Source organism: Gavia stellata, chromosome 24 (assembly GCF_030936135.1).
Source record: "Gavia stellata isolate bGavSte3 chromosome 24, bGavSte3.hap2, whole genome shotgun sequence".
Taxonomy (NCBI): domain Eukaryota; kingdom Metazoa; phylum Chordata; class Aves; order Gaviiformes; family Gaviidae; genus Gavia; species Gavia stellata.
Genome location: NC_082617.1, coordinates 912,990 through 939,180, shown reverse-complemented (window position 1 = coordinate 939,180; position 26,191 = coordinate 912,990). Strand labels below are relative to the sequence as shown.

Below are 26,191 nucleotides of genomic sequence, written 5' to 3'. Positions count from 1 at the left end.
AGGCCGCCGGCCCCGCAGGGCAGAGCGACGGGCAAGCAGCAGGCAGGGGCCCCGCGGTGGCGGAGGGCGGCGGGGCCCCGCGGGCCCGGGAAGGAGCCCGCCCGGGAAGGAGCCCGCCCGGGAAGCGCACGTCGCGGGCGGGAGCGCAGGGGCCGCGCGGGGAGCACGCGGCCGCCCGGGGCCCGCGGGACGCGCGACGGCCGCGGAGCAGCTCCGCACCGGCGAGGGGCGGGGAAGCTGCCCCGGGGGGCGGGGCCTCCGCGTCATGACCCCGCCCTTCCCCGCCCCGGCCCCGCCCTACCCCGCCCCGCCCCCGGGGCCGGCCCCGCCCCGCCCGGTGCCGCCGGCGGGCAGAGGCCGGCGGGGCGCCATGGGGCCGCCCGAGGAGGTGCGGGCGCGGCTGGCGCGGTGCGGGCAGAGCCACCTGCTGCGCTTCTGGGCCGAGCTGGGCCCGGCGCAGCGCGGGGCGCTGCTGGCAGCGCTGCCGCCGGCTCTGGGCGAGCACTGCCGGCTGGCGGCGGCGGCCGGGGCCCGCCAGCGGGGGCCGCCGGAGCGCCTGGACGGCCGGATGGAGCCGCTCCCCGCCCGGCTGCTGGGCAGCGCCCGCCGCAGCGGCCCCGCCGCGCTGGAGCGCTGGGAGGCGGAAGGTGAGCGGGGCCGCCTGGCCCCTCCCGGCGCGGGGGTCTGGGGCTCCGGCCCTTGGTGCGCCCCCCCCCCGCCCTTCCGCCCGGGGGCTCCGGGGAGCGGCCGGGCTGCGGGCCGGGGCGGGGGGCACTGGGGTGGGGGGTCTGTCGGCCGGCGGGCTCCCCAGCGCGGCCGTCCCGCGGCTCGGGGCCAAAAAGGCGGAGGCTTGTCCTCACATCCCGCCGGGGCCGCCTCAAAACCGAGAGAGCGCGGGCTGGGGCCAGCGGGGCCGGGCCAGGCTGGGTGGCCCCGGGCCTGGTGCGAGGCGCGGGGGGCACGGCCGTCCCCGCGGCATCGCGCGGAGCTCCGGCCCGTGCGGAGGCCGGGGCCCTTCCCGACGGGATCCCCGGGGCACAGAGCCGTGTCCGGCGGGGACACCTCTGGGGTGGCATCCAGCACCCTGCGCGGCAGCCCCCTGCTTTGTCGGGGGATTTGGTGACAGGCCGGGGGGAGCGGGAGCCAAGGGTGACGGCGAGGCAGGCAGAGTGGGGAGAGGTTTGGGGTTACGGTGGTACCGCCGGGCCCTGAACGCCGGCAGCCAGATGCCCGGTGCAGGGCAGGGGCTGCGGAGGCACTTTGGGGCTGAGACAGTCAATTTTCCCTTCTAGCTGTTAAAAAGAGTGGCCGAGGCTGGAGAGCGCGTGGTCGGCGGGACAGGGGGTAACGCTGCGCCTTGCAGCTGGAGCTGAAGTCCCCGGGGAGGGTGGGAGCAGGGCCTTCGCATTGCTGCTGGAATAGGGAACTGCGTCGGGGCACGCGGGTGGTCTCCCGGGGCACGTGCGGACGTGAAGGCTTTCCTCGTACTAGTGCGAGGCTGGCGTGGAGCCCCATCCAGGCTGTGCCTCGTGCAGCGCAGGAGGGAGATGGGATCTGGGAGTAGAGCGGATGGGTAGCGTGGAAGAGGCCCGGGAAAGCCCAACATCCGTGTCTTTTGGAGCCTGGTAGATGCTGGTGGCTTTCCATGGTCACCCCATGGGCATGTGAAAGATGGGGGAGGTGGTGGCTGGATGTGGGGTGCTGTATGACCCCCCACAGCACATATGTCTTCCACAGACATCCCGGGCTTTTTTCTAAGTGCATGCTTTTATTTACAAAGGTTCAGACGTGTCTCCCTTCCTTCTTTATAAAATACAACAGCACTGTTAAAAAATAATCATAATAAAAAAAGGAAGCCAGAAAAAAACAGCTGCGGTCGGAGAGACACTCGCCTAAATTGTGGCCAGTGTCTGCACAGCCTTAACCCAAACCTGCCAGCAAAGAGGTGGGGACTTGTGGGCAGGGAAGTAAAAATTTCCGAACAAAAGCAAAAATAGAAGCAGCAGGGTCACAGGGCAGAGGAGCTTTTCTGGCGCATCAGACTCCGCTGACGGGGCTGAGCAGTGATGGAAGGAGCAGGAGGAAACTCTGGTGACCCAGGGGCCACGTGTGCTTGGTTCAACCAGGGTTTCCACCAGCCCTGCTCACATCTCCAGCCGAGGAGAGGAGGGTTTCAGCACCCAGCCGGCACCACAGCGGCCGTCCAGATGTAACCGGTGGGGTTTGGTAGGGGACCTGCTTGGGTGGTGGTGGCTGCCTCTTGCTTGAGGGTGTCATGGTGAGGAGGAAGGGAACCCATGAATCCGAGAAGCAGATGGGTCTAGGTCAGGGCTGTGCAGTTAAATTAACAGTTTTACCAAAATGGGTCCTTCGCCTTCCGCCCTGCCAGGCCAGCGAGGAGCCGGCATAGCTGCCTCGTGCTGCCGCCTGCAGCGGGGAAGGGAAGGCAATCTGTGCAGGGCCGGCCTCGCTGTGAGCAACGCTTGCAGGAGTCCAGAAGGTCCGGTGTGGTTGGGACCACCGGCACCTCGCACCAGCCACCTGGCCCTGAAGTCCCGCTGGCCCCGAGCCACATCAGTCCTTCAGGCAGCGTTTCTTAATTTCTACCAGGAGAGGGGGACGCGGTTCTTCTGTTTCCCTTTGATTTCTTTTTATGATCCAGTTTAATGCTGGAGATGGGAATCAGCCCTCGGTTTTATTTCCCAGAGGAAGGCAATCAGGAGCGAGACTTTGTGCCGCTGAACCTGGGCATCGCTGGTGTGCCAGCTGTCCCTGTGGATGTGGCCTCATCCCTGGGAGCATCCCTGTGCCCCTGTGTGGCATTTCCCAGTGGAGCTGGCGTCGGCGGCATGGGCTTCGCAGGGACTGTGGGTCCCTGAGGGGATGTGGGCTCCGAAAGGCTCTTGTTTCCAGTGAGCTGCTCGTGGTGGTGAGCTGGACAAGAGCAGAATGAACAGTCCCGACCCGCTGCTCGACGTCCCCGAGGCTGCACAGCTGATACAGCCCTTGGCTACGGGTTGGGGTCACCCCCGAGCTGAGCCCCCCGAGCTCTCTCCGCAGGTGTCCCGAGTTCCCAGCGGCTCCCACCTGCACTGTGTCCTCTGCAAAGACTGAACAGCTGAAGTGATGTCTCCTTCTTTCCCCTTCCCCCTTTTTTGTGGTAAAAAATGATGGTTAACAGAACCAGGCAACTCAAAACTTAGTCTTGGGAACATCCAAGATATTTTTTAATAGTTAAAATACATCATTGTTATTGTCTCTGAGGTGATAAAACAGCCTGGTCAGATTTGCTTTCAGATCTTAAACACAAACATTAAGCGATCACATTTTCTAGGCAGCCTTAGGGATGATGGTAGAAATCAAACACAGATGCTTTTCCATTCTGTAAACATTTTAGTAATGAAATCTAATCTTGGGCATGGGCTGCAGCGTAGCTCCCATTTCATCAGAGGGTTTGATGAGCCGTTCTGGTTATCTGGCTGCTCTGCAGAGTTAAGGATTGTGAGTTTTTTGCTTTATTCTTCTCTTGCTGACTGCTGTTGTAATCGGGCTGATGCGCCTCTTCAGCAGGAGAATTCATTCTGTTCTTGCAAGATCAATCTGTTCTTCCTGCAAAATCTATTTTTGTTTTTTACTTTCTATGCAGAATAAGATTTACTGCAGCATTGGTGGGTATCTAACAGCCAGCTTGAGCTGTTCATATTTAATATTCTGCAGAAAATAAGGTGGACCTTTTTTTAAGAGGGATAAATATTTCCATTTACTACAGGAATGTGCAGCAAGATGAGTCAGTTGTTACAAACTTTAGTTGTGAATATTAGTAGTTTTACAGTTGGGAGGTCAGAGCAGACCTACTTACTCAAATTTCTGGGGATATCCATTTTCATGGTGACCTAAGATCAGAAACTTGGAAAAACTCTCTTGTAGTTGTAGGGTTGCACCATAAATACTGGGAATGCCATAAATGATGGGAAGGAGAGTCCCCTTGCTGGGTTGTTCTTGTGCACCATGGTCAGCCATCTCCTGGGAATACTGCCCTGTCAGTCTGCTGGGTTTTGGGAAGAGAAAAAGAGAATGACACCGTTGATGTTATCAGTGGTATTGCTTTGGACTTGGGTTTGTCCCGCTTAGGTCGAGGTTTCGGTCCCCACAGTGAGAGGCCCCTCTGGGAGGTGGATGTGAGACGCCAAATCACCCTTGAGCAGATCCCATTCTCTCGTCCCTGCATGGAAAACTTCTGAGACCTGCCATCTCCTCTGGGACATCCCCGTTTCAGTGGGGTGACACCAGCCCTGGCACCTTTGAGTCCTGCTGGATATCTATTATAGACCACCCAACCAGGACAAAGAGGCGGACGAAGCATTCTACAGGTGACTGGCAGAAGTCTCACAATCGCAAGCCCTTGTTCTTGTGGGGGACTTCAACTTACCGGATGTCTGCTGGAAGTATAACACAGCAGAGAGGAAACAGTCCCGGAGGTTCCTGGAGTGTGTGGAAGATAACGTCCTGACACAGCTGGTAAGGGAGCCTACCAGGGGAGGTGCCCTGCTTGACCTGCTGTTTACAAACAGAGAAGGACTGGTAGGAGAAGTGATGGTCGGAGGCCGTCTTGGGCTTAGTGACCATGAAATGAAGGAATTCTCGATTCTTGGTGAAGTCAGGAGGGGGGTCAGCAAAACCACTGCCATGGCCTTCTGGAGGGCAGACTTCAGCCTGTTCAGGACACTGGTTGAGAGGGTCCCTTGGGAGACGGTCCCGAAGGGCAAAGGGGCCCAGGAAGGCTGGACCTTCTTCTAGAAGGAAATTTTAAAGGCGCAGGAGCAGGCTGTCCCCATGTGCTGTAAGAAGAGCTGTTGGGGAAGACGAGCGGCCTGGCTGAACAGGGAGCTTTTGCTGGGACTCAGGAAAAGAAGGCGAGTTTATCACCTTTGGAAGAAGGGGCAGGCAACTGAAGGAGAGTACAAGGATCTCGTTAGGTCATGCAGAGAAGGAATTAGAAAGGCAAAAGCCCAGCTAGAGCTCAGTCTGGCCATGGTCGTAAGGGATAACAAAAGTTTTTACAAATACGTTAACTAGAAGAAGAGAGCCAAGGAGAATCTCCACCCTTTACTGGATGTGGGGGGGAACATTGTCAACAAGGATGAGGGAAAGGCTGAGGTACTTAATGCCTTCTTTGCCTCAGTCTTTAACAGCCAGACCAGGTATCCTCAGGGTATTCAGCTCCCTGAGTTGGAAGACAGGGATGGAGAGCAAAATAAACTCCCCGTGATCCAGGAGGAAGCAGTTAACGACCTGCTACGCCACCTGGACACTCACAAGGCTATGGGGCCTGATGGCATCCACCCAAGGGTGCTGAGGGAGCTGGCGGAGGAGCTTGCCAAGCCGCTCTCCATCATTTATCAACAGTCCTGGTCAATGGGGGAGGTCCCGGACGACTGGAGGCTTGCCAATGTGACGCCCATCTACAAGAAGGGTCGGAAGGAGGATCCGGGGAACTACAGGCCTGTCAGCCTGACCTCGGTGCCGGGGAAGATTATGGAGAGGTTCATCTTGAGGGCGCTCACAGGGCACATGCAGGACAACCAAGGGATCAGGCCCAGCCAGCACGGGTTCATGAAAGGCAGGTCCTGCTTGACCAACCTGATCTCTTTCTATGACCAGGTGATCCGCCTGGTGGATGAGGGAAAGGCTGTGGATGTTGTCTACCTGGACTTTAGTAAAGCCTTCAACACTGTTCCCCACAGTATTCTCCTGGAGAAGCTGGCGACTCGTGGCTTAGACATGTGCACTCTTTGCTGGGTGAAAAACTGGCTGGATGGCCAAGCCCAGAGAGTCGTGGTGAATGGAGTGAAATCCAGTTGGCGGCCGGTCACAAGTGATGTTCCCCAGGGCTCAGTTTTGGGGCCGGTCTTTTTTAATATCTTTATTAATGATTTGGATGAGGGGATTGAGTGCTCCCTCAGCAAGTTTGCAGACAACACCAAGTTGGGTGGGAGTGTTGATCTGCTTGAGGGTCGGAAGGCTCTGCAGAGGGATCTGGACAGGCTGGATCGATGGGCCCAGGCCAATTGTATGAGGTTCAACAAGGCCAAGTGCCGGGTCCTGCACTTGGGTCACAACAACCCCAGGCAACGCTCCAGGCTTGGGGACGAGTGGCTGGAAAGCTGCCCCGCAGAAAAGGACCTGGGGTGTTGATTGACAGCCGGCTGAATATGAGCCAGCAGTGTGCCCAGGTGGCCAAGAAGGCCAACGCCATCCTGGCCTGTATCAGAAATGGTGTGGGCAGCAGGAGCAGGGAGGTGATCGTGCCCCTGTACTCGGCGCTGGTGAGGCCGCACCTCGAATGTTGTGTTCAGTTTTGGGCCCCTCACTATCAGAAGGACATTGAGGTGCTGGAGCGTGTCCAGAGAAGGGCGATGAAGCTGGTGAGGGGTCTGGAGCACAAGTCTGATGAGGAGCGGCTGAGGGAGCTGGGGGTGTTCAGTCTGGAGAAGGGGAGGCTGAGGGGAGACCTCATCACTCTCTTCAACTACCTGAAAGGGGGTTGTGGTGAGGTGGGTGCTGGTGTCTTCTCCCAAGTGACAAGTGATAGGACAAGAGGAAATGGCCTCAAGTTGTGCCAGGGGAGGTTTAGGCTGGATATTAGGAAAAATTTCTTTCCTGAGAGAGTGGTGAAGCACTGGAAGAGGCTGCCCAGGGAGGTGGTGGAGTCACCATCCCTGGAGGTGTTCAAGGAACGTGTGGATGAGGCACTGTGGGACATGGTTTAGTGGGCATGGTGGTGTTGGGTTGATGGTTGGACTTGATGATCTTACAGGTCTTTTCCAACCTTAGTGATTCTGTGAGTCATGGCCAAGGATCACAGGCGCTCGTGCTGGGTGCTGCATGACAAATGGGACCTTGTAGTCTTTCTGATATAGCGTTCGCTCCAGAGCTTCACGTGAATGATGCGCCTTGGTCACAGTCTATTGCTGTGCATAAACCTCTAATGTGAGATCAGTGGGATGTGGTCCGTCCCATCAGGACCAGAGTGTGCGTGTTGGTGTGAGCCTGACGGTGCCTTGGCGGGGATGGAGAGGGATGAGCGCCTGATGTGGTCTGCTGGTGGATGAATCTCAGTTGCACCCCAAAGCAGCACCCCCTGTGCTGCAGCAACCGAGACCAGCAAATGCTGAGTTCAGACCTCAGACAGCTTTGTTTTAAATCAATGTGAAATACTTTAGCTCGAGCAGTTTCAGTTCTAGATTATTTAAGGTTTTTTAAATGTTTTTATTGACCATTTGCCACAGAGCAGTTTGGAAGTGTCCCACAGGGGAACTTTTTTAGATCTTTTTTTTTTCTCCATAAATTTTTCCCTCCCTTAATTTTTCTTTTTCCACTGCGAAGTTTTGGGTCAGGTTTGGTGGAAGGAGCCCACCAGCCTGGCATGGTGCTGCCCCGCTCACACATTCGAAGCCAAGCGGAGAAGCGCTACCTGCCCCAGCCCTGCAGTAACACAAGACTTAGGTAAAGATGAGCACTCATGAGGCTTTGGAACGTGGGGGGGTGCCAGGTCGATGGAGGCAGTTGATGGAGGTGGGCGAGGAATGTGCTGCAGCTGCACCGTGACTCAGTGCCTCGCTCTGCCCGGTTGGTGTTATCCACGCAGCACCCCTACGTGGAGCGATCCTGAGTGGGATGTGGCTGGGTACTTTGATTTTACTAACCGTGTGCCTTAGCCTTCCACTTCAGTCCAAGGCTGTTCAGATCTTTAGAGGGCTTCAGGTTTGCTTTCTTGAGGGACTGCTGGTCTTCTTGATGCTGGAGGAAGGTTGTGTATTTCCTTTCACGCTGCTGCCCTTGCGACCCTCCTAACTGGTGCTGTGGGGCGCTGGTGTGGCACAACTGGTGCAGCTGTGAACGAGCCGGGTATTTGCTTGCATCCTGAGGAGCAAGCAGCTGGAGCCAGCTGGATGGTGACGTGTATATATATCTCACCATCTTAGCTCCTCTGCCCAGTAGGATGTGCTCACTGGGCTTGCTGGCCCTGCACAGCTGCACGTTGCGGTCTCACGCTGCTGGCCTCGTTCAGCCCTGGGTGGCTGTGGCATAGTGACATTCAGAGCCCTTCCCATCGCCAGGTCTCCGGCCCGCGTGCATCTGCTGTGGGTTTTAAATGCGGTTGGGAATCACTGGAGAGTGACTCATCCAGTGTCATCCCTGGCCGTGGGAGTGACAGTGAGTACGCTCTCGCCAGTGTTCATGGCCAAGGGCTTTTCTTTGCTCAGACACTGCTCTTTGTCTTGCTTTATGGGAGGCTTGTCGTTACTGTGGAGAGGCCAAGATTAAGCTTGCTCAGGGATACATTGGCCAAGTGAGAGGTGTTTCCTTGCGGAGCAGTGAATCAGCTCCCAGTGCTGGTTGAACTCAGCAGGACCATGCCAGCTGTTACTCCTTTTCCTGGGATAAAACAGGGGAAGGGAATGGGCAGGATCTATGCAACCATGTCATCTCTCGTGGTAACATTCACTGCTTCAGTTACAGCCGTGACTGTCCTCTCCCTGCCCTGCCCCAGGACGGGGTGGCTGCCACAACAGCGTGACCCAAACCAAAGAGTTTGGCTTTGGTTTCTAACCACAATCACTTTCCCTTCCTCTCCCCATTGGTAATTTTGTCATCCCTGCTGACCCCACCACTAACCTGTAATTCCCCCCGGCTCCATCCCACGGCTTTTGCTCCAAGGCATGGGTGCAAGCAGAGGCGATGGTGGGGCTGGTCCTGGTGGGGATGTGGACTCAAGGGCCAGATGGGAGCTGAGCACCCCCGGCTAGCGTGGTGCTGAGCTGGCTGTCGGTTTGCTGAGTCTCTGCATCTGTGTGGGGAGGAGAGGGAAGGGAAGGGAGAGGGGGCTAGCAGGAAAGAAGGTTTTACCCAGGTTTGTGTTTCCCAGGGCTGTGTGGCTGCAGCGTGCCAGGCTTGTGTGCAAAGCGCAGGTCTCGCCTGCACGCTTCCCTCCTGCACGAGTTTGCTGCCTCCTTCCCCTGGGGGAAGGCACCTCTGGCCAGAGGCAGCCCAGCGCCAGGTCCCGGTGCGGGGACAGCCACCACCCGAGCCGGGGCGCTGGGAGGCCCGGAGCCATGCTCCTTCGGCCTTTTGCTCGGGTCCTTCCCTTCTCCCGCGATGGTTCCGTGCGCTGGCAAACAGCCTGCCGAGCACACAGCGGCAAACCACATGCCCCGAGGACCGGAGCAAGTAATAGTGCTGTATCTAACACCTTAGAGCCCCTGCTCTGCTTTAAGGCTTTTGCGATGGGAAGTTCAGTAAAGACACAAAGGAGCTCTTAATGGCTTGTGGTTTGTTTCATAAAATTATGCTTATTTGATTTGCGTCAGGCTTTGCTCACGTATGGCTATGTGTCTCGCCATACAGCTCGCCCAGTGCTACAGTCTGTACCTTTTGAATTTTAAGTTTAAACCCATTCAAGCTTCCCCCTCTACCCAAGGACCTCCTGAAACTGTGAAATCCCAAGACTTCTGCCTTCAGCACAGGTTTCCCTTTAGAGAGTTCTCCTAATCCCAGTTGGAGCGGGAGGGTGGACTGCGGATCTCAGAGGTGGCGTCCAGCCAACACTTCTGCGGTCCTGTGAGCTCAAAGGCTCGCTCTGCAGCAAAGCGATGGCGGGGTGGCGTCACCGGCTTCCTTCGGTGTGCCTGAGTGGGCATTACCAGCCTTTTTGGAAAGGGTATGTTTAGGCAGAAACGTTGTGTTACTGCTCTGGTGGGACTGAAACTTGTAAGCGTGGGGAGGTCAATAGTATTACCGCAAAGTCATGGATGACCTATGTCTGGTTTTATTGCTGAAAGCTAGATTTTTTTAACAGAATTAAAACCAGGCCAGGTTGTTAGAGCAGCAATTGATATTTTCCCTCTATTGCTCATTTAAACAGCCGATTATTTAAAGACGAGCGTAAAAACAAGCCTGTTTTTCTTCTAATTCAATAGCTTTGGTCCCTGTGTCCTTCAGTCCAAGTCAGGAATTTTTTAGTCCCAGATGTGGTTAAAGTTGGGTGTTTGTCTTCTCCTCGGAGGCTGGGCTGAAGCGCGGGCTGTGCTGGACCGCAGGGAGCAGTGGCAGGCTCGGCGGCGTGCGGTAGACTTCTTGCGTTAGGTTGCAGAAGGCTCTGATAGCTACCGTACAGCAGCAGAGCTGCGGCTTTTGACCTGGGCAGTCCCAGAGCTCACCACATTCCTGGGGGAACACAAAGTGTTCCCTAAGGAAAAATCTTTCTCACAGTTGTCAGTCGTTACTGTGATGCTCGCCTGAGAGAAGGCAGAGAACAAAGAGTGTGAATGAGCTGGTTGTTTATTGTGTGGTCTGGTTCTTCCCCAAGTTCTGGACTTCCCTGCTTTGTCGGGAGAAATGATACTGGTTTTAATTAGATTGTGGGAGTTGTGGCTTCTGCAAGCTTGGCTGTGTTATCAGGCCCTGACTGCAGCTGAACAGAAGCTGGAGCACAAGTACCGATAGCTGATTAAGGCAGATTCCAGAAATGCCCATGCTTTACTGAAGATGATGGTACTTTGCTTCTTTGGGATGTAGAAATGTTGGTGATAAGGGACCTCCGGAGGTCTCTAGTCCAACCCCTATTTGGAACAGGACCGTACCCAGCCCTAGGTCAGGTCAACTATGGCTTTATCGAAGTAAGCCTTGACAACCTCAAGGGAAGGGCATCCCCCACCTCTCTGGATATCTTTTCCAGTGCTGCGCCACCTTCCTAGTAAAGAGTTTTTATCCTAATGTCCAGTTTGAACCTCCTAAGCTGTGACTCCTGGCTGTTCCCTGTTGTTACACTGTGCGCTGCTTTAGGTCAAAGAGGTGAAATGAATTTTTTCGTATTGTGTGCAGCACCATATTTCTCTCCGAACTGCCAGCAGTGGGCACCGAAGTGGCAGCTTCTGGCTGCTGCCTGAGCTCATGCTTTTGTGATTCTTACGTTCCCTTGGGCTTCTTTCTCCTGTTCAGGCTTGCATCAAATCTCGCAGAACAAGGTCGCAGTGCTGCTCCTGGCTGGAGGACAAGGAACTCGCCTGGGAGTGAGCTATCCCAAGGGCATGTACAACGTGGGGTTGCCCAGTGGCAAGACCTTGTATCAGATCCAAGCAGAAAGAATCCGCAAAGTGGAGCAGCTCGCTGGCGAGAGACACCACTGCAAGTGTGCCATTCCCTGGTAGGTGACCTGGAGCACAGACCTGCTGGGCAGGGGTCTTTGTGTTGCAGTCTTGCCTATGTTGTCTTCTAGAAGCACTTTGCTGGGTGCCGTACAGAGACACGTCCGGGGAGAGCCTTTTGTCGGCGGGATTTGTGATGTGAGCAGCTGGAGGAGGTGCACGGGGATGGGAAGTGGCAGGTCCGTGTCTGCAGACCTGAGAGACCGCGCACTGCCCTTGAATCACTGACTGCTACCCTAACTGCTGTACCATGCTGTCTTTTCAAGCACAGTCCCTGACCACACTATGAACACCACTTTTCAGTGCCTGTTTCAGATCCTTTGCAAGAGATTTTGTCCTTTTGTGCCGTGCTTTCTCAGGTTCCTGCATGGAGGGAGAGATCGCCTAGAGCTCACCTTCCAAGACCGTCCGCCTCCCCTTGCCTGCAATTTCTGCTGCAGCAAAAAACCTCTTCCCCTAGCAGTAGTAAATGCTTGTCATGCTCCATTTTCAGGCCACCTCCTGCTGTTATTGTTTACAGCTGGCTGCTGTCTCTCCTAGCTGCTCCTAGCTTTCAAAAGCCTCCAGGCTTCAAAAGAGACTAGCTCTGTGCAAGGTGCAAAATACAAATTCCTTATGGGATGTGGTGGGTGAGAGAGAGGCAGGTGCTGCGGCACGCTTCTGGGAGTGTTTTCAGCTAAGTGGTTTTCGTTAGACTGTAAAGAGATACCTTTATGAAATCACTGTCTGGTCTGAGCCAGGGTTTGGGCAGAGTGTAAGAGCACTGTGCCTGAGGTCTTCAGGGTAGCACATGGTTTTACAAATTGGAGATTGACGGTGATTCGAGTACATATTGTGTTTCTTTCAGAAGCCATGCATACATGACCTGAATTGCAAATGCACCATCCCTGGTGCTGCTGGAAGCCAGGGTGGGTTATTTGCAGGGTGCAACATCTGCTGATAATGTTTACAGTTCCTCTCCTTGGGCTGAGGAGGCAGTTGGCTGCTACAGTACACCAGAGGCCAGACTGTGCTGTGTTGCAAAGATGTAAACCGGTGTGTGTGTGAGGTCCAGGCTCTCCTGTGCAAGGGAGTGATTCCCCTGGCATGCTGGCAGGGGACCCTGTGTACCAATGCCAATAGTTGCTGGAGAAGTGCTTGACAGGTAGGTGATGAAGATGGCTCTTGGCCACTGTTGAAGAAGGAAGATAGCGGAGGGAGAGACAGCAGCAATGTGGAGCTGGAAGGAGACAGGGAAATAGAGACACTAAAGAGAAAAACAAATCATGCAGCCAACATTTGAAAATGCTGCTGTTCGCTTTGGCACTGAAGAGGTGCTGGCGGACTGAGCTGCTGGGGATCCGCAGCTCATTCTCAGCACCTCCTGCTGGTCAATGCTTCTTTAGACACTTAACATCTGTTTGAATCTAGGGTGAACAAGGCTGTGGTACTGTCCTTTGCCTTGTTTTCCAGCTCATCTGGAGGTCCAGATGTTGTTCACATTTAGGGAAAGGCTCTTCTGTCCTGGTTGGAGCTAAGTCTGTGGGTAGGATCATGCACAAGACCTTATGCAGCCTTCCTGTGGGATGAGTTCTGGAGGAGAGCTCTCCTGCTCAGTTGCATATCGCAGGATACTGTGGTGTCTCTCATTTAACACTCTTGCGTTTCCTCCCTTTTGTGTTCCATTTGTAGTTTTGTCTTTCGCTTCTGCTTTTCTTGCTCATTGCTCAGCACCCATTCCTACCCAGGTACATCATGACAAGTGAGTTCACACTGGGGCCGACGGAGGAGTTCTTTGTAGAACACAACTACTTCAACCTGGATAGATCCAATGTGGTCATGTTTGAACAGAGGATGCTGCCTGCTGTCACCTTTGATGGGAAGGCCATCTTGGAGGAGAAGGGGAAAATCGCTATGGCTCCAGGTACCCCGCTGTTCACTCTTACATGGTACAGTAATGTGTGTTGAGAATTGCTGCTAGCCATCAGACAGCCTTGGCACATGGAGCAGTTTTTGGAAGTCGCTTCTGATTAGCGTGGGAGGGTTCAGTTAAATGTTTCAGTCTGGTAATCAACAGTGTGGCAATCTCTGTTTAGTTCTTCCTGGAGATTTGCCCACAGCACATGGTTTTTATCAAAGCCTGGGAGTATTGGCAGGAGTGGGGCAGCTGCAGGTTAGGAGCAACATGCATTGGCAGGGCTGTGCATGAGGTCCCTGGGGTGCTGCCTCCCAGGAGCAAAGCTGTCGGTAATCGCTTGTGCTCCTCACAGCACACTGTGCCAGCGTGGAGCTAACAGTCCCTCAGCAGAATCACAGAATCACTAAGGTTGGAAAAGACCTGTAAGATCATCAAGTCCAACTATAAAAAACAAAAACAAAAAACCACACACACCCACAAAAAACCAAAACCACCCACAAACCACAAAACACACCACAACCCACACCAAAACAACCCACCCACACCGCACAGCACCATGCCCATCAAGCCACATCCCGCAACGCCACATCCACACGCTCCTTGAACACCTCCAGGGATGGTGACTCCACCACCTCCCTGGGCAGCCTGTTCCAATGCTTCACCACTCTCTCAGGAAAGAAGTTTTTCCTAATATCCAGCCTGAACCTCCCCTGGCGCAACTTGAGGCCATTTCCTCTTGTCCTGTCACTTGTCACTTGGGAGAAGAGACCAACACCCACCTCACCACAACCCCCTTTCAGGCAGTTGTAGAGAGCGATGAGGTCTCCCCTCAGCCTCCTCTTCTCCAGACTGAACAACCCCAGCTCCCTCAGCCGCTCCTCATCAGACTTGTGCTCCAGACCCCTCACCAGCTCCATCGCCCTTCTCTGGACACGCTCCAGCACCTCAATGTCCTTCTGATAGTGAGGGGCCCAAAACTGAACACAGCATTCGAGGTGCGGCCTCACCAGTGCCGAGTACAGGGGCACGATCACCTCCCTACTCCTGCTGCCCACACCATTTCTGATACAGGCCAGGATGCTGTTGGCCTTCTTGGCCACCTGGGCACACTGCTGGCTCATCTTCAGCCGGCTGTCGACCAGCACCCCCAGGTCCTTTTCTGCGGGGCAGCTTTCCAGCCACTCGTCCCCAAGCCTGTAGCGTTGCATGGGGTTGTTGTGGCCAAAGTGTAGAACCCGGCACTTGGCCTTCTTGAACTTCATCCAATTGGCCTCGGCCCATCCATCCAGATGCTGTCAGGCTGGGGAGAACGCTCACCTGGCTGAAGGCTCCCGTTCAATGCTGATAGCTGGAAATGGGTAAAAAAAGCAGCAAGAAGATCAGCTCTTTCCAAAATGATTGCAATGTCTCACCTAGTAAAGTTCTCCTCTTAACCTGGACACGGTAAGAGACTCGGTGGAGGCAGCCTGGTCGGGGCCATGTTGCAGTGATGTGGTTTTGCGGCTGCAGAGTGGTTTTCCTGAGCTGACAGGGGTGTCAAAGGGGGAACCATGAAAGGGTGATGTGTGATGAACAAACGTGCAGGTGTCTCTTGTGCAGCTGCAGTTGAAGCCTTTAAAAAGGCATTGGGAAGTTGCGGGGGGAAGATAAACAGAGTAAGATATATTTTAGTCTTTTTCTCCAGGCTAAGTTTTAAATATGCTTTTGCTCTGCACTGGAAGAGAAGAAATGTAACAGTCTTTTCCCACCCTCTGCATAATGTTTTGCCCTTTAGTGTTCTCCCTTTGAGGGTCTTACCGGGCTTCATAAAGTCTCGTAACACTTTTCTATGAGGCTGGTCGCCACGGTCCCACTCTGCAGGAGAGGGAGCTGGGGTGTGGAGGGGAAGAGGCTTACCTGAACTGAGTGCCAGAGCTGGAAGTAAAATCTGGTAGCACCGACTCTTGGCTAGAAAGCATTCCCTGCTCTGCTGTTAAAGAAAGGTTGTTCAGGACTTTCGGCTTTTGCTCTGTTAGCAGCAAAAAACCCACACAGTCACTAATTAACCAGAGCTTTCTCTTTTCTCTTGCATTATAGATGGCAATGGTGGCTTATACTGTGCTTTAGTGGATAATAAGATCTTGGATGACATGAAGCGGCGTGGAATCCAGTATGTCCACGTCTATTGTGTGGACAATATCCTCGTGAAAATGGCAGATCCAGTCTTCATAGGCTTCTGTGTTTCCAAAGGGGCAGATTGCGGTGCAAAGGTGAGGCGGTGCTAACGCTGGACCATTTCCCCACGGGGAGTTAAGGTCTGATTACGCTGGGAAGCTGCTGGCTAGGGTGAGCTTAGATGAACTGGGGTGTTCAGACCTCTTTCCAACAGCGGCTTGCTCCAAGCACGTTTAGAGGAGCTGCTTGCTGCCTGCGTTGCACTCAGAATCCCTGCCTGTGGGTGTCCTCCTCCCTCTTCCCAGAGTACTGTGGAAAATAAACTTTAATTAGAGCAGGGACTGTAACTATACAGGAAACTACAAACTGGAATTGCTTCCCCCCTTTCTACAAAGGCACTTGGGCTATCTAGAAGCCGTATTGGACTGGGCTGTGTTCTATAAATGCACCGTTAATTCTAATGGAGGCATTCCTTATGCCCCACTGTGGAAGATGGGGAATGCCAAACCAGCCCAGTTTTGTCACCCTAAAGCAGCAGGTGCCTGAGGAGAGATTTATATTACTTTAATCATTAACACTGTTCATGCAAACAGGGACCTGAAGGCTAATGGCTGCAAACATTCGTCATTTAATGCCAGGTCCCAGTCCTTGATAAGAAAGTGCCCCACGCTATGCCGATTTCTTTAAACTGATTTGTCTTCTGAGCAACTGTGCAATTCAGCAGTCAAGTACTGGGTTTTATGCCTGGTTGTTGGGCAAAATGTACCTCCAGGCTGCTCCGTACACCCAGCACTGTCCTGCCTGTGCTCCTGAGGCGCTGGAGGAACAGCGTGCAACAGCCCATGGGATCGTTTGTGTGAGGGAGTTGGGATAGTGCTGGGATTTTCTTCCTCCTTGTCGTAGCCCTCTGTCCTGTGGCTGCAGGTGGTGGAGAAGGCCTACCCCACGGAGCCCGTTGGGGTGGTGTGCTGTGTGGATGGGGTCTACCAGGTGGTGGAGTACAGTGAGATCAGCCTGGAGACTGCGCAGCGGCAGGGCCCCGATGGGGGACTGATGTACAGCACTGGCAATATCTGCAACCATTTCTTCACAGTTGAGTTCCTGGAGACGGTGGCCCAGTAAGTTCCAGCAGACCAGCTAGGCAGCTGTGCAGCCCAGAAATGCCTCCAAGAGTGGGTGTTCCTGTTTCCCACTCTGTAGTTTCAGTTATGGGTACCTCCTGCTCTGCTCTTCACCTCCTCTCTCCTCCAAACAGTTCAAAACAGCGGTGTCCCCTTTCTGACAGCCCCGGCGTGCACTTCAGGCTTAACCCAGTGAAGAGGTTGCACGCTTTGCTGTAGCTGAATCGGCCGAGATATACCAGTGTGTGACCTTCCTGGGCCTACAAGGGTGAGCAGCCACATGGGCTGCAGTGTGGTCGGTGATGTGGTGCAGCCCCACACTGAGGATTTTCAATGGGAATGTCACCCATGCCATCTCTTGGGACAACAGAGGTTGGGGAGGGAGGGTGAAGCCTGGGGAGGACTCTGCACCTTGGTGTTGGGAGATGGGGATGTGATGCTGAGCATTCAGTGAGCAGCCATACCCCCTTTCTGAAGAGCTTGATCCACCCTTCTGTGAGGGATCTGCTCTGCTCCATTGTCATCCCAATCAGATAACAATTTGGGTTACCTTTTTTTATCTCTGCCTGTAATTTCAGCTGGATGCTAGGTCCTCCTTCACCTCTTGCTTTACCCTGTCATGTCCCACTGGTTCAGGGAGCACCACTGGTGGGGCTGCTCTGCTCAGTGAGGTGTTTCCTGGACATGACTTGGATCAATTTGGACAGAGAAACACCCACAACAGTTGAGAGATGACCCAGAGCAGTAATGAGCCATCTGCTTTTGTGTACTACTTTTTTTCTAGGTGGGCATGGAGTAAATGAACTTGTTTCTTCTCCTTTTGCAGGAAATATGAGCCACAGCTGAGGCATCACGTAGCCATAAAGAAGGTGCCCTACATTGACGAGGAGGGAAATCTGGTAAAACCGCTAAAACCGAACGGGATAAAGCTGGAGAAGTTTGTGTTTGATGTGTTCCAGTTCTCTAAGTTAGTGGTAGACATGATTTTATTTTTTTCCTCCCCTTCTCAATGTTTGTTTGAATGACTGTAGGTTGTAACAGGCCTTGCCAGGGAACGCGTGGTTTGTGGGTGGCTTGTTAGAAAGGCTGTTGGATCTACACCAAACTCCAACACAACAGTAACGCTGCAGGCTCCAAGAAGTGCGGTCACAGGGCGCTCAGCAGCAGCCAGGCTTGCTCTGACCACACTCCCAGAACTGTTCGTTCCACTGAGGATGTGTTGGCTGGCCCGGACACTGCCAGCTCTGTGAAAGAAAGGAAAAAAAGGAAATGGAGCGCAAAGTCAATGTTTAATACAAGCCTATGTTAGAGTATTCAACCCGCAAAAATCGGGTCTTTCAGGATCGTGGCTTCCGTGCAACTGCAGCTCTGGTTATGTTTTTGGTGCATGTTACGCCAGGGCTCAGCTCACACCCTCCGTGCTCAGAAAACAGGTTGTTTAAGCACCGTGGAGCCAAGTTACTGTTGCTGTGGGAACTGTCAGTGTTGACTTGCCAAGCTCTAAAACATAGCTGAGAGCGCTGTGCATTAGTGTTAGCGCAGTCAGGGGTACTTTGTGTTTAGGGAATGTGGGGTTTTAATAATTTAGGAATTTAGCATAAGTGTTCTTATAAAACCTATTCGAGGTCTCGAATTCAGCAGTAAAGGTTCTGTTTTTAGGCTTAAATAAATGGCAAAAAGAGACCTCAAGCAAACTGAATTATCTTTGTTTGGGGATAGTATTTTTCTTTTCAGAGGATTTACTTTAGGATAGAGAGCTTAAGGTTTGAACCAGTCTCCATTTCCTGACATGCGTTCAGTAAAGAAGTATCAGACCAAAGGCAAAACCAGCGTGATAGAAATAGTGCTGAGTTCTGAGCTTCGAAAAGACTCATTTGCAAGCAGTGATTCCTTGTGCTTTTTTAATAATACTGCAAAACCAGCTTGGCAGCTGCTCTTCACATGTGAAATGCAGAAACGTACAGATGCTGCTGTGGGAATTTTAAATTTGCATTCCCGTTTCTGGTAAACAGCTGTACTTAACATTCAACTGCGAACCCTCCCATATTGCTTATTCATCCCTGGGAACTGGTGTCCTCAATTGATCCTTGCCTACAGACTCCCAAGTGGAGTGGCAGTATCCTGGAGCAGGGGTGCGGTGCTCTGAAGTGAGCCGCGCAGCTCAGCGCTGTATCCGAGCTTCAGGCATCGCTGCGCCCTCCACCGTGCCATGCTTTTGACTGAGGCTGTTTCTCCACGAGCCTCCTGGTGCCTGGAGAGGTTTCTGTGGGATCTCTGCAGAACTGTTGCTTTTCCTCTCACCTGTGCACAGCTCTGGAGGATTGTGAAGCTGCTGTTATGTTCCCAAAGAGACTGGGCTGCTTCGTGTGTTTTTCCATCATACAGCCCTGGTACTTCTTTGCTCTTCAGATGCAAGGTCGACTTTCCATAGCTTGGCCGCCTCAGGCTCCATACATCGCTGCTCCCTATAATATAAATGAGCCTTTCCCTATGGAAGTTGTTGTTGCATCAACAGGGCTGATAGCTAGCTTTGTTTTTCATTCATCGTTTTCTCCCCTTTGCTGGTAGGAATTTTGTGGCATTTGAAGTTTTGAGAGAAGAGGAGTTCTCGCCACTAAAAAATGCAGACACAGCTGACAAAGACACTCCTACCACTGCGCGGCAAGCCCTCCTGGCCCAGCATTACCGCTGGGCTCTCAAGGCTGGGGCCAGCTTTCTGGATGAAAATGGTTGCAGGATACCAGAGAAACTCAGGTACGAACCTCTGTGCCCTTCTCTGCAGCTTCTCTGCCTGTGGCTGCCCAGCCATGCCAGCTGGCTAACGGCATGTCCAGTTCTGGGCTCCCTGGATCAAGAAGGACAGGGAGCTGCTGGAGAGGGTACAGCAAAGGGCTGCGAAGATGATGAGGGGACTGGAACATCCTTCTTATGAGGAAAGGCTGAGGGACTTGGGTCTTGTTAGTCTGGAGAAGAGAAGACTGAGGGGGATCTTATCAATGCTTATGAATACTTCAGGGGTGGGTGCCAGGAGGATGGGGCCAGTCTTTTTTCAGTGGTGCCCAGTGACAGGACGAGACGTAACGGGCACAAACTTGGTCATAGGAAGTTCCATCTAAACATGAGGAAGAATTTCTTCACTTTGAGGGTGGCAGAGCACTGGAACAAGCTGCCCAGAGAAGTGGTGGAGTCTCCTTCTCTGGAGATATTCAGAACTCGCCTGGACGCGATCTGCTCTGGGTGACTCTGCTCTGGCAGGGGGTTGGACTGGATGATCTCCAGAGATCCCTTCCAACCCCCGTCATTCTGTGACTCTGTGATCTACAAAACTGGGCATTAGATTGATCACACAGTGACTTAGCATGATTTTGGTTCAGCTGGTCTTTTCTGAACATGCAGAGTAATGTCTATGACAGCTCCTGCCTGTTAGCGATTACGAGTGCTCTGGACAGTTAATGCACAGTGCTCTGGGCTTTATCTCTGGCAGAGATTCCTGCCCTTGGGATCATGAGTTGACTCCTCCTGTAGGAGCTCATTAGGCAGGAGCAACATTTTCCATCATTCAGGATTTAGCCAGCCCAAGGAATTGTAATTTGTAGTCCTCACCAGCTTTTCTGAATATGGCCCCAGTGCTTAAAGGCCAGCAAGAGCCTCAAGTGGGCTTAAGGATCAGCTATTACAGCAATTACCAATTCAGGTGCTTCCTGCATCATGGGAAGCTGCTTTCACTCCATGGGACTATTACTTCATCAACTCATAGTTTAATAAACCCACAAGCTGTTCATTTTACTTGAAAAGCACCTCTATAAAAGTGACGTTCTTGATTTGATGAGAAATATTTAGGACCTGCTAATTCCCTTTTATTTTCACACTTTGTGTTCAATTAATGTCTGGTGCATGTAAATATAATAAATGTCTTACCCTTCTGGATATTCTGTTCTTGATGGTCTTTCGAAGAAGATGCACTGTTTTTTAAGCACAGCAAGAAATTAATCCTGTGTTCTCTTCTCTAGTCTCTCAGGAACTGAAGATCCTCCGGCTGTGTGTGAGATTTCTCCATTAGTGTCTTACTTTGGAGAGGTGAGAATAATTTATCTATGGAGGTATTTTTAAGAGTATGCAGGTATGCATCTGATTTCCTTCCAAACATGGGATTTCTTTAGCCTGGGCTTGCTGAGAAATGGTGAGATCAAGGGAACTAGGACTTGGGATCTGTGTTACATTTATGGTTCCACTATGGTTTACTCTTCAGCAGTTTATTCCCTCACCATTTTAGCACAGTTTTATCTGTAAAATGAGATTTGCAATGAGGCTGCACAGTTTCATTAAGACTCACAAATACTTTGAGATCTTCTGAATGAAAAGTGCAGAATATTCAAATTACGAAGTCCATGGGGTCACTGTATTCGGTTGTATGCTAATTTGTACCCATCTCCCATCTGAATGAGAAGTGTGGTATGTGCATTAGCTTTAGAGAAACCACGTCTTAAAACAGATTTCTCAGGTTTGTCCCTCTGAAAATAATTGGTCCTGGGAAAGCTGCTTCCATTTAGTAGGGAGAAGAGAAGCTTCCCTGCGTTGGACAGACAGGGTGAGAAATAGTGGATTGCAGGAGGATCTGTGGGCACTGTGGGGAAGGGCGTTCACAAAACTTTACACCTTTGCTAGGTTTTCGCGTGCAAGTAGCGAACTCATTGCAATCAATGCATTGTTAGAACAAAACGAAAACAAGGCAATTTAAGTTGACTTTTCTTTGCTAGGATTATTCTACTGTGAGTTAAGGACACACCTTCCCATGCCTGCCCCTCCCCAGGAAGCTTGTTTGAGATCCATTGTTTTACCATTCATGGGTGCCTCTCCTTCATGAACCCCTGGCTTGGGGCTGAAATGCTTTCCATCTCTGTCACTGGGGAAACTGTTGCTGTTGTCTGTCCTTCCCATGACCTTTAACTTTGGGTAGTCAGTTGTTCTTTGAGGACATTACATAGACTTAAAAATAGTGCAGATACCCAGTCTGATGTGTTTATGACCTAACGGTACTGTTTTCACACGTTCTCAGGGTCTGGAGGCGTACATGAAGAACAAAGACTTCCCTTCTCCCTTTGTACTCGATGAAAACAAAGTGAAAATGCTAGGAAATTCTTGAAGAGGAGGGAGGTCTTTCCCCCTCGAATCAGATATCTGTCTGTCAGATCCATTAGAAGAACTGACATTACTCAAATGTCAGTATGAAGTGCATTACAAAAAAGATTGCTTTGCAGTATTGGATCGATGCCAGATCCTTGCAGCAGTTGTGTTTTATACACGCGTACATGCTCCCCAGTTCTGTTTGGTAACTTTGAAGGCTATGCCTTTTATCTCGGCCTGTTTTATAGACTTGGATGTGAACGAAGATTAATATCCTCTGGGTACCAAACAGATTTTATATTTCTTATTTGCTGTGCATACAAACATGTAAAAGAGCTAGGCAGGGCCTAATAAATCAGCTTTGCATTCAAGCAGATTAAACCTCTTCAGTGCCTTCGTAGGTATGTTGCTTGTGCTGGTGGGGTTGGGGTGGTTTTTGGTTTTTGTTTTTAAATTACGCGCACAGCTGAAGAATCGGTTTGATCCGTCTTTCCCCTAATCCTGTGCTCGTTAGACGATCCAATTCAGCAATTGCATCCTCTAACCAGATCATACAGAGGAGTCTGCTGTAGGTAGGGATGCTGCTGTGCGTAAGCATTGCTTTAGGTTTGGACTCCAAAGCAGAACAGACTAGTTTGCATGTTCAGGCTTGCTGATGGCATTCCAAGAAAACATAAGTAAATAAGCAGCTTAGACTGATTGCTCTTTACAGCTGTAGTGACCTGGGTTTTTTAATTAAAAAAAAAAAAAAAAGAAAAAAATGATGTGACATTTTTTTCACTACAACCCTCTGCTCTTCCTGTCTATAACAAACATTTATTTTACTTTTCATTTTTCTGTTTAATATATACCATATCCCTCAAGAGGGGACTCTTTTAAAGTATCTGAAAGTAATAGAGGAATAAATCCTGCTGGCAGATTTAATGCTTAACTAAAACCAAAAAAAGACTTAATCCCAGCATAACCAGTGTACGCAGTAAAACACCAGCCTCTGCTTCTACAGTTTCTGGCCAGGTAGTTTTCCAGCACTCTTTCACTTATTAAATAATTCTTTAGATGCCTTCCTTTTAAATATATTACTAACCGTAACGTAAAGATGAATGTCAGCTAATTAAGGATGCTAATTGCCAGAGCATATGTAGCATGTGAACTCAGCCCTGGCTGAGGGATCCCGGGGTGGCTGTGATCCACAAATGCTTGTTCCTGTCCAGCCTTCGGACGCCGCTCCGGCAAGCGCCTGCCGGGCAGGCGCCTGCCTGCTGCAGGACCTGCGCCGAGCGCACCGAAGTCCTTTCACCCTTCGTGAGGATGCTTCAGGTGTGCTGCTGGGTGGCCTGTGCTTGAGGAGCACTCTGTGCTTTTCCCCTAAATCAGGTGTTAAGGAAGGTGGTGAGGAAGACGGCTCATCTGGAATGTTGTTATTTCATGCATCTGCTTCTACTGAGGAACTGCTGATGCTATTTTATTAAGCATAAATCTTTTAAATAACTTACGTGGCTTTATGTAATTCCTGACATGAAGCTGTATTCAGAATGTTGGGGAAGTATAAAAATGGTTTTGAGAGTAAGTTCAGTTTGTAAGTAGGCTCATGTTTTCCAAAGAAAGCATCTAAATGTCAATGGCAGAGTTTCCAGGTATAAAGTGCATCTGCATGCACATAAGTAATGAGCCTTTTGCACTTGCAAACCAGCTAATGACAGTTCTGATTACCTCATTTTGCATGTGCAGCCAGAAATTCCCATTTTTAGTATAAATTAGGCATTTGTCCTTGACACTCAATTCTGGGTTTGTTTTTTTTTGCACAGTGTTCCTATGCGTCATTCCATTCCTGTCAGTCAAGTTTTATATCTGAGAACAAATTGTGTTGTATCTTTGTAAGTATTGCTTGTCGATTCAGGCACACGCTCTATTTAAATTACACTGTGCTATAAAGAAAGGGTATTTCTTTTGCTCTTTCTAAAGTGCTTTATCTTTTGAAACTTCAGTTCCTCTGTGCTTTATTCATGTGTACGCTGAGCTGCTGACATGGTTTTTAGAGGTTGTTTTCAAGGAGAAGCTGAATTAGGATGCCAAATGCCTTGTGTGTTGCGTTTTTTTCTGTGACTCCTCACATTTTAAACAGGAACATGGAAAGAATTTTGGGAGAACTTAAAAAAAAAAAAAAAAATCTGTCCTTTATGAAACAAAGTAATTCTAGTATGCGTTACAAAATGAAAAAAGTACTGGAAACAAAGGGAGGTCCCGTAGTACTCCGGAAACTTTTGGACACCTAAGCGTTTTTATAATAAACATGTTACTGTGATTTCTCTGTGTCTGTCTGTGTTTCTTGTCCATGAGGAGAATACACTTGTCTTTGTCCCTACACTTCATGGGTGTTGTCACCACAGCTGCAGGAGACTGCGATGTTGTCACTGATGGCATGGCTGGAGGCTGCAGTGCCCACGCTTCAGATGTACAGGGGGATGCGGAACTCGGCAGCGGGTAATTCCTGAAGGGGTTTGACATTGTGGGATGTATTTTTTCATCAGAAAACAGAAGACTGTTCTCGCCTGCAGTCCTGGTTTGTTCCCCCCCCCCCAAGCTTTTCAACTCAGTTTACTGAGGGGAAGGAGTTTAATTGTGGGTGGTGTGTGGTTTTCTTTTATTTAAAGTAGATTTGAGTGATCTGGATCTGAGTCAGGCTTTCGCAGCTGTTGTGTAGGTAACGCGCACGCACTGTGGTGCAACTTTTGCTTGGCTTCCCATCAACAGGCACTTTTTAAACAGGGCTCTATTTATAGAACAATCAGTAGGGGAATTCAGTATTTTTTCACAAATGACAGATTGTCCTCTCTTTTGGGGGTTTAGTGCTGAACCCAGCAAAGGTCAGAAGTAGATATTCTTCCTTCCTTACCTGTTACACCCCATGTTTCTTTCTTGGCACTTGTATGAAGGCTGCTGGGGTTTTTAATGTGCTTTTAAGCTACATGAATCAGTAGTTTCCTGTGATAGGAAAAAAAATACTAAAACCAAATGCATGCTTCAGGCTTCCGTTAAATTGTTCCTCTGCTTATTTATGTGGAGTGTTCATAGCTACCAGAATTGTTTGGTTGCTTAGTTTTTTCAATCATGAAATGTTCAGAAAACCACCAGATTTTCAGTTTCATCTGGAAATCTAGTGTGAGGTGTGAGGGATTCCAAATTTTAAGGCTCAAATGATGATGTTAACTGAATAGTTAGGCACAGCTGAAGGCGAATTCAGTGCCAGCACTTAAAGCAGTAGTCTTAAAGCAGCTGCTTCAATGCTTTCTTTTTCCTGTTGGAGTATGAACCTGATCTAGAAGTAATGGTTATTACAAAACCAGTCATGTTGTGGCTCTGAATGTGTACATCACTAAACAGTGCTCTTCCCTATTCCTCTACACCCACTGATAACATCCCTCCTCCTCCCCAGTGAAGATGCAGAGAACTCTTTGCACAGGGAGTGATGAAGGGCTGGGGGTCTGTGGAGAAGCAGGTGAGGGAAGGAATTGTGTGGGAGAAGTGGATCCTGCTGAGTACCAGAATACAGTGCCAGATCTTATGGAAGGGTTTATTTACACAACTGCTTGAGTTGCTTTTCACCCACTCGCACACATCCTCTCACAGATTTCAGTTGTCTACTCTCAGGCCCACGTTGTTTGCCCAGGACTGTGTGAGTGTGATGCAGAGGACGAGGGATGCTGCCCGTCAGACGTGTCTCTGGGGTCCTCACTGGCAGGCGGTAATGACATTAGGCAGCTCTTCTCTGCCTTCTGGGAGTCAGCAGTTGTTCGGGGTTTTCCTTCGCTGTGCTCACCTTCCTGGCCCAGTGGCAGGAGGAGCAGTGGTGTCTGTGGTGCATCCTCCTCTTGTCGGGGCGCAGTGTCTTCTGCCGGGGGCTGGTGCTGGGGCCTTATCAGTGCGGTTCTCCAAGCTGGATGGGAGCTGCACCTTCCTGAGCTCGACCAACGTGCAGGCCCTTCTGTTAATTGTTGGTTTTCCTCATGACCTCCCACATGCACATTTCCATTTATGTTTCTTTCATGTCACTACTTCTGTGACTGGTCTCTATATTATAATCTCCCAACACAGAGGAAAAGCGAGGGTTCCCAGACGCTCCTCGTGTCTCATTTCCCGCCCAGGCAGCGAGTCCGTGCTGGGCAGGGCCTGGCTCCGCGGTGGGAGGAGGCGAAGCGAGGGCCAGCAAGGGCGAAGAGCGAGAGAAATTCAGCCCCAAACCACCATTAACCCTCTGCCCGAAAGCGGTGCCCGTGCCAGGATGACTGCTGGCATCGCTCGGACTCGGAACAAGCCTAGGCCGAGAGCTGCGTCCCCCCGTGGCACCCCCGGGGGGTGTTGCGGGTGGGCGCCGCCGGGACCCCGCGGCACCAGCGCTGCGTGAGGCCGTGAGGGCCGCGGCTGTCGCCTGCCTGCCCGCCGTGAGGAGGACGAGCCTCCGCGCCGAGGCCCGCCGCCGTTCCTCGCCGCCGCGCCGGGCCCGGCTTCGCGTGGCGCGGCCGGTGCGCCCTGCGGCCGCCGTTGCTAGGGCGCGGCGCGGCTGTTGCTAGGGGCGCGACAGAGTCCCGGAAGTGCTCTCGGGCTACAGCGGCTCCCGGAAGCGGCCGCTCCGTCCCGCCCCGTGCTGGGAGGCGCGGCATCATGGCGGCCGGCGCGCGGGGCGGCGGGCG

At 51.7% G+C, this 26,191-nt stretch overlaps 1 protein-coding gene across 1 annotated transcript; it reads left to right on the top strand.

The window, feature by feature from the left end:
- The first annotated feature begins 370 nt into the window (after positions 1-370).
- UAP1L1 (UDP-N-acetylglucosamine pyrophosphorylase 1 like 1) lies at positions 371-23,786 on the top strand. The gene is made up of 9 exons (XM_059828701.1): positions 371-647; positions 11,002-11,206; positions 12,935-13,110; positions 15,181-15,353; positions 16,183-16,376; positions 17,206-17,346; positions 18,948-19,133; positions 20,390-20,456; positions 21,436-23,786. Exons 1-9 carry the CDS (start codon positions 371-373, stop codon positions 21,520-21,522), a joined length of 1,506 nt encoding a protein of 501 aa, XP_059684684.1. The 3' UTR covers positions 21,523-23,786.
- Positions 23,787-26,191: the final 2,405 nt, after the last annotated feature.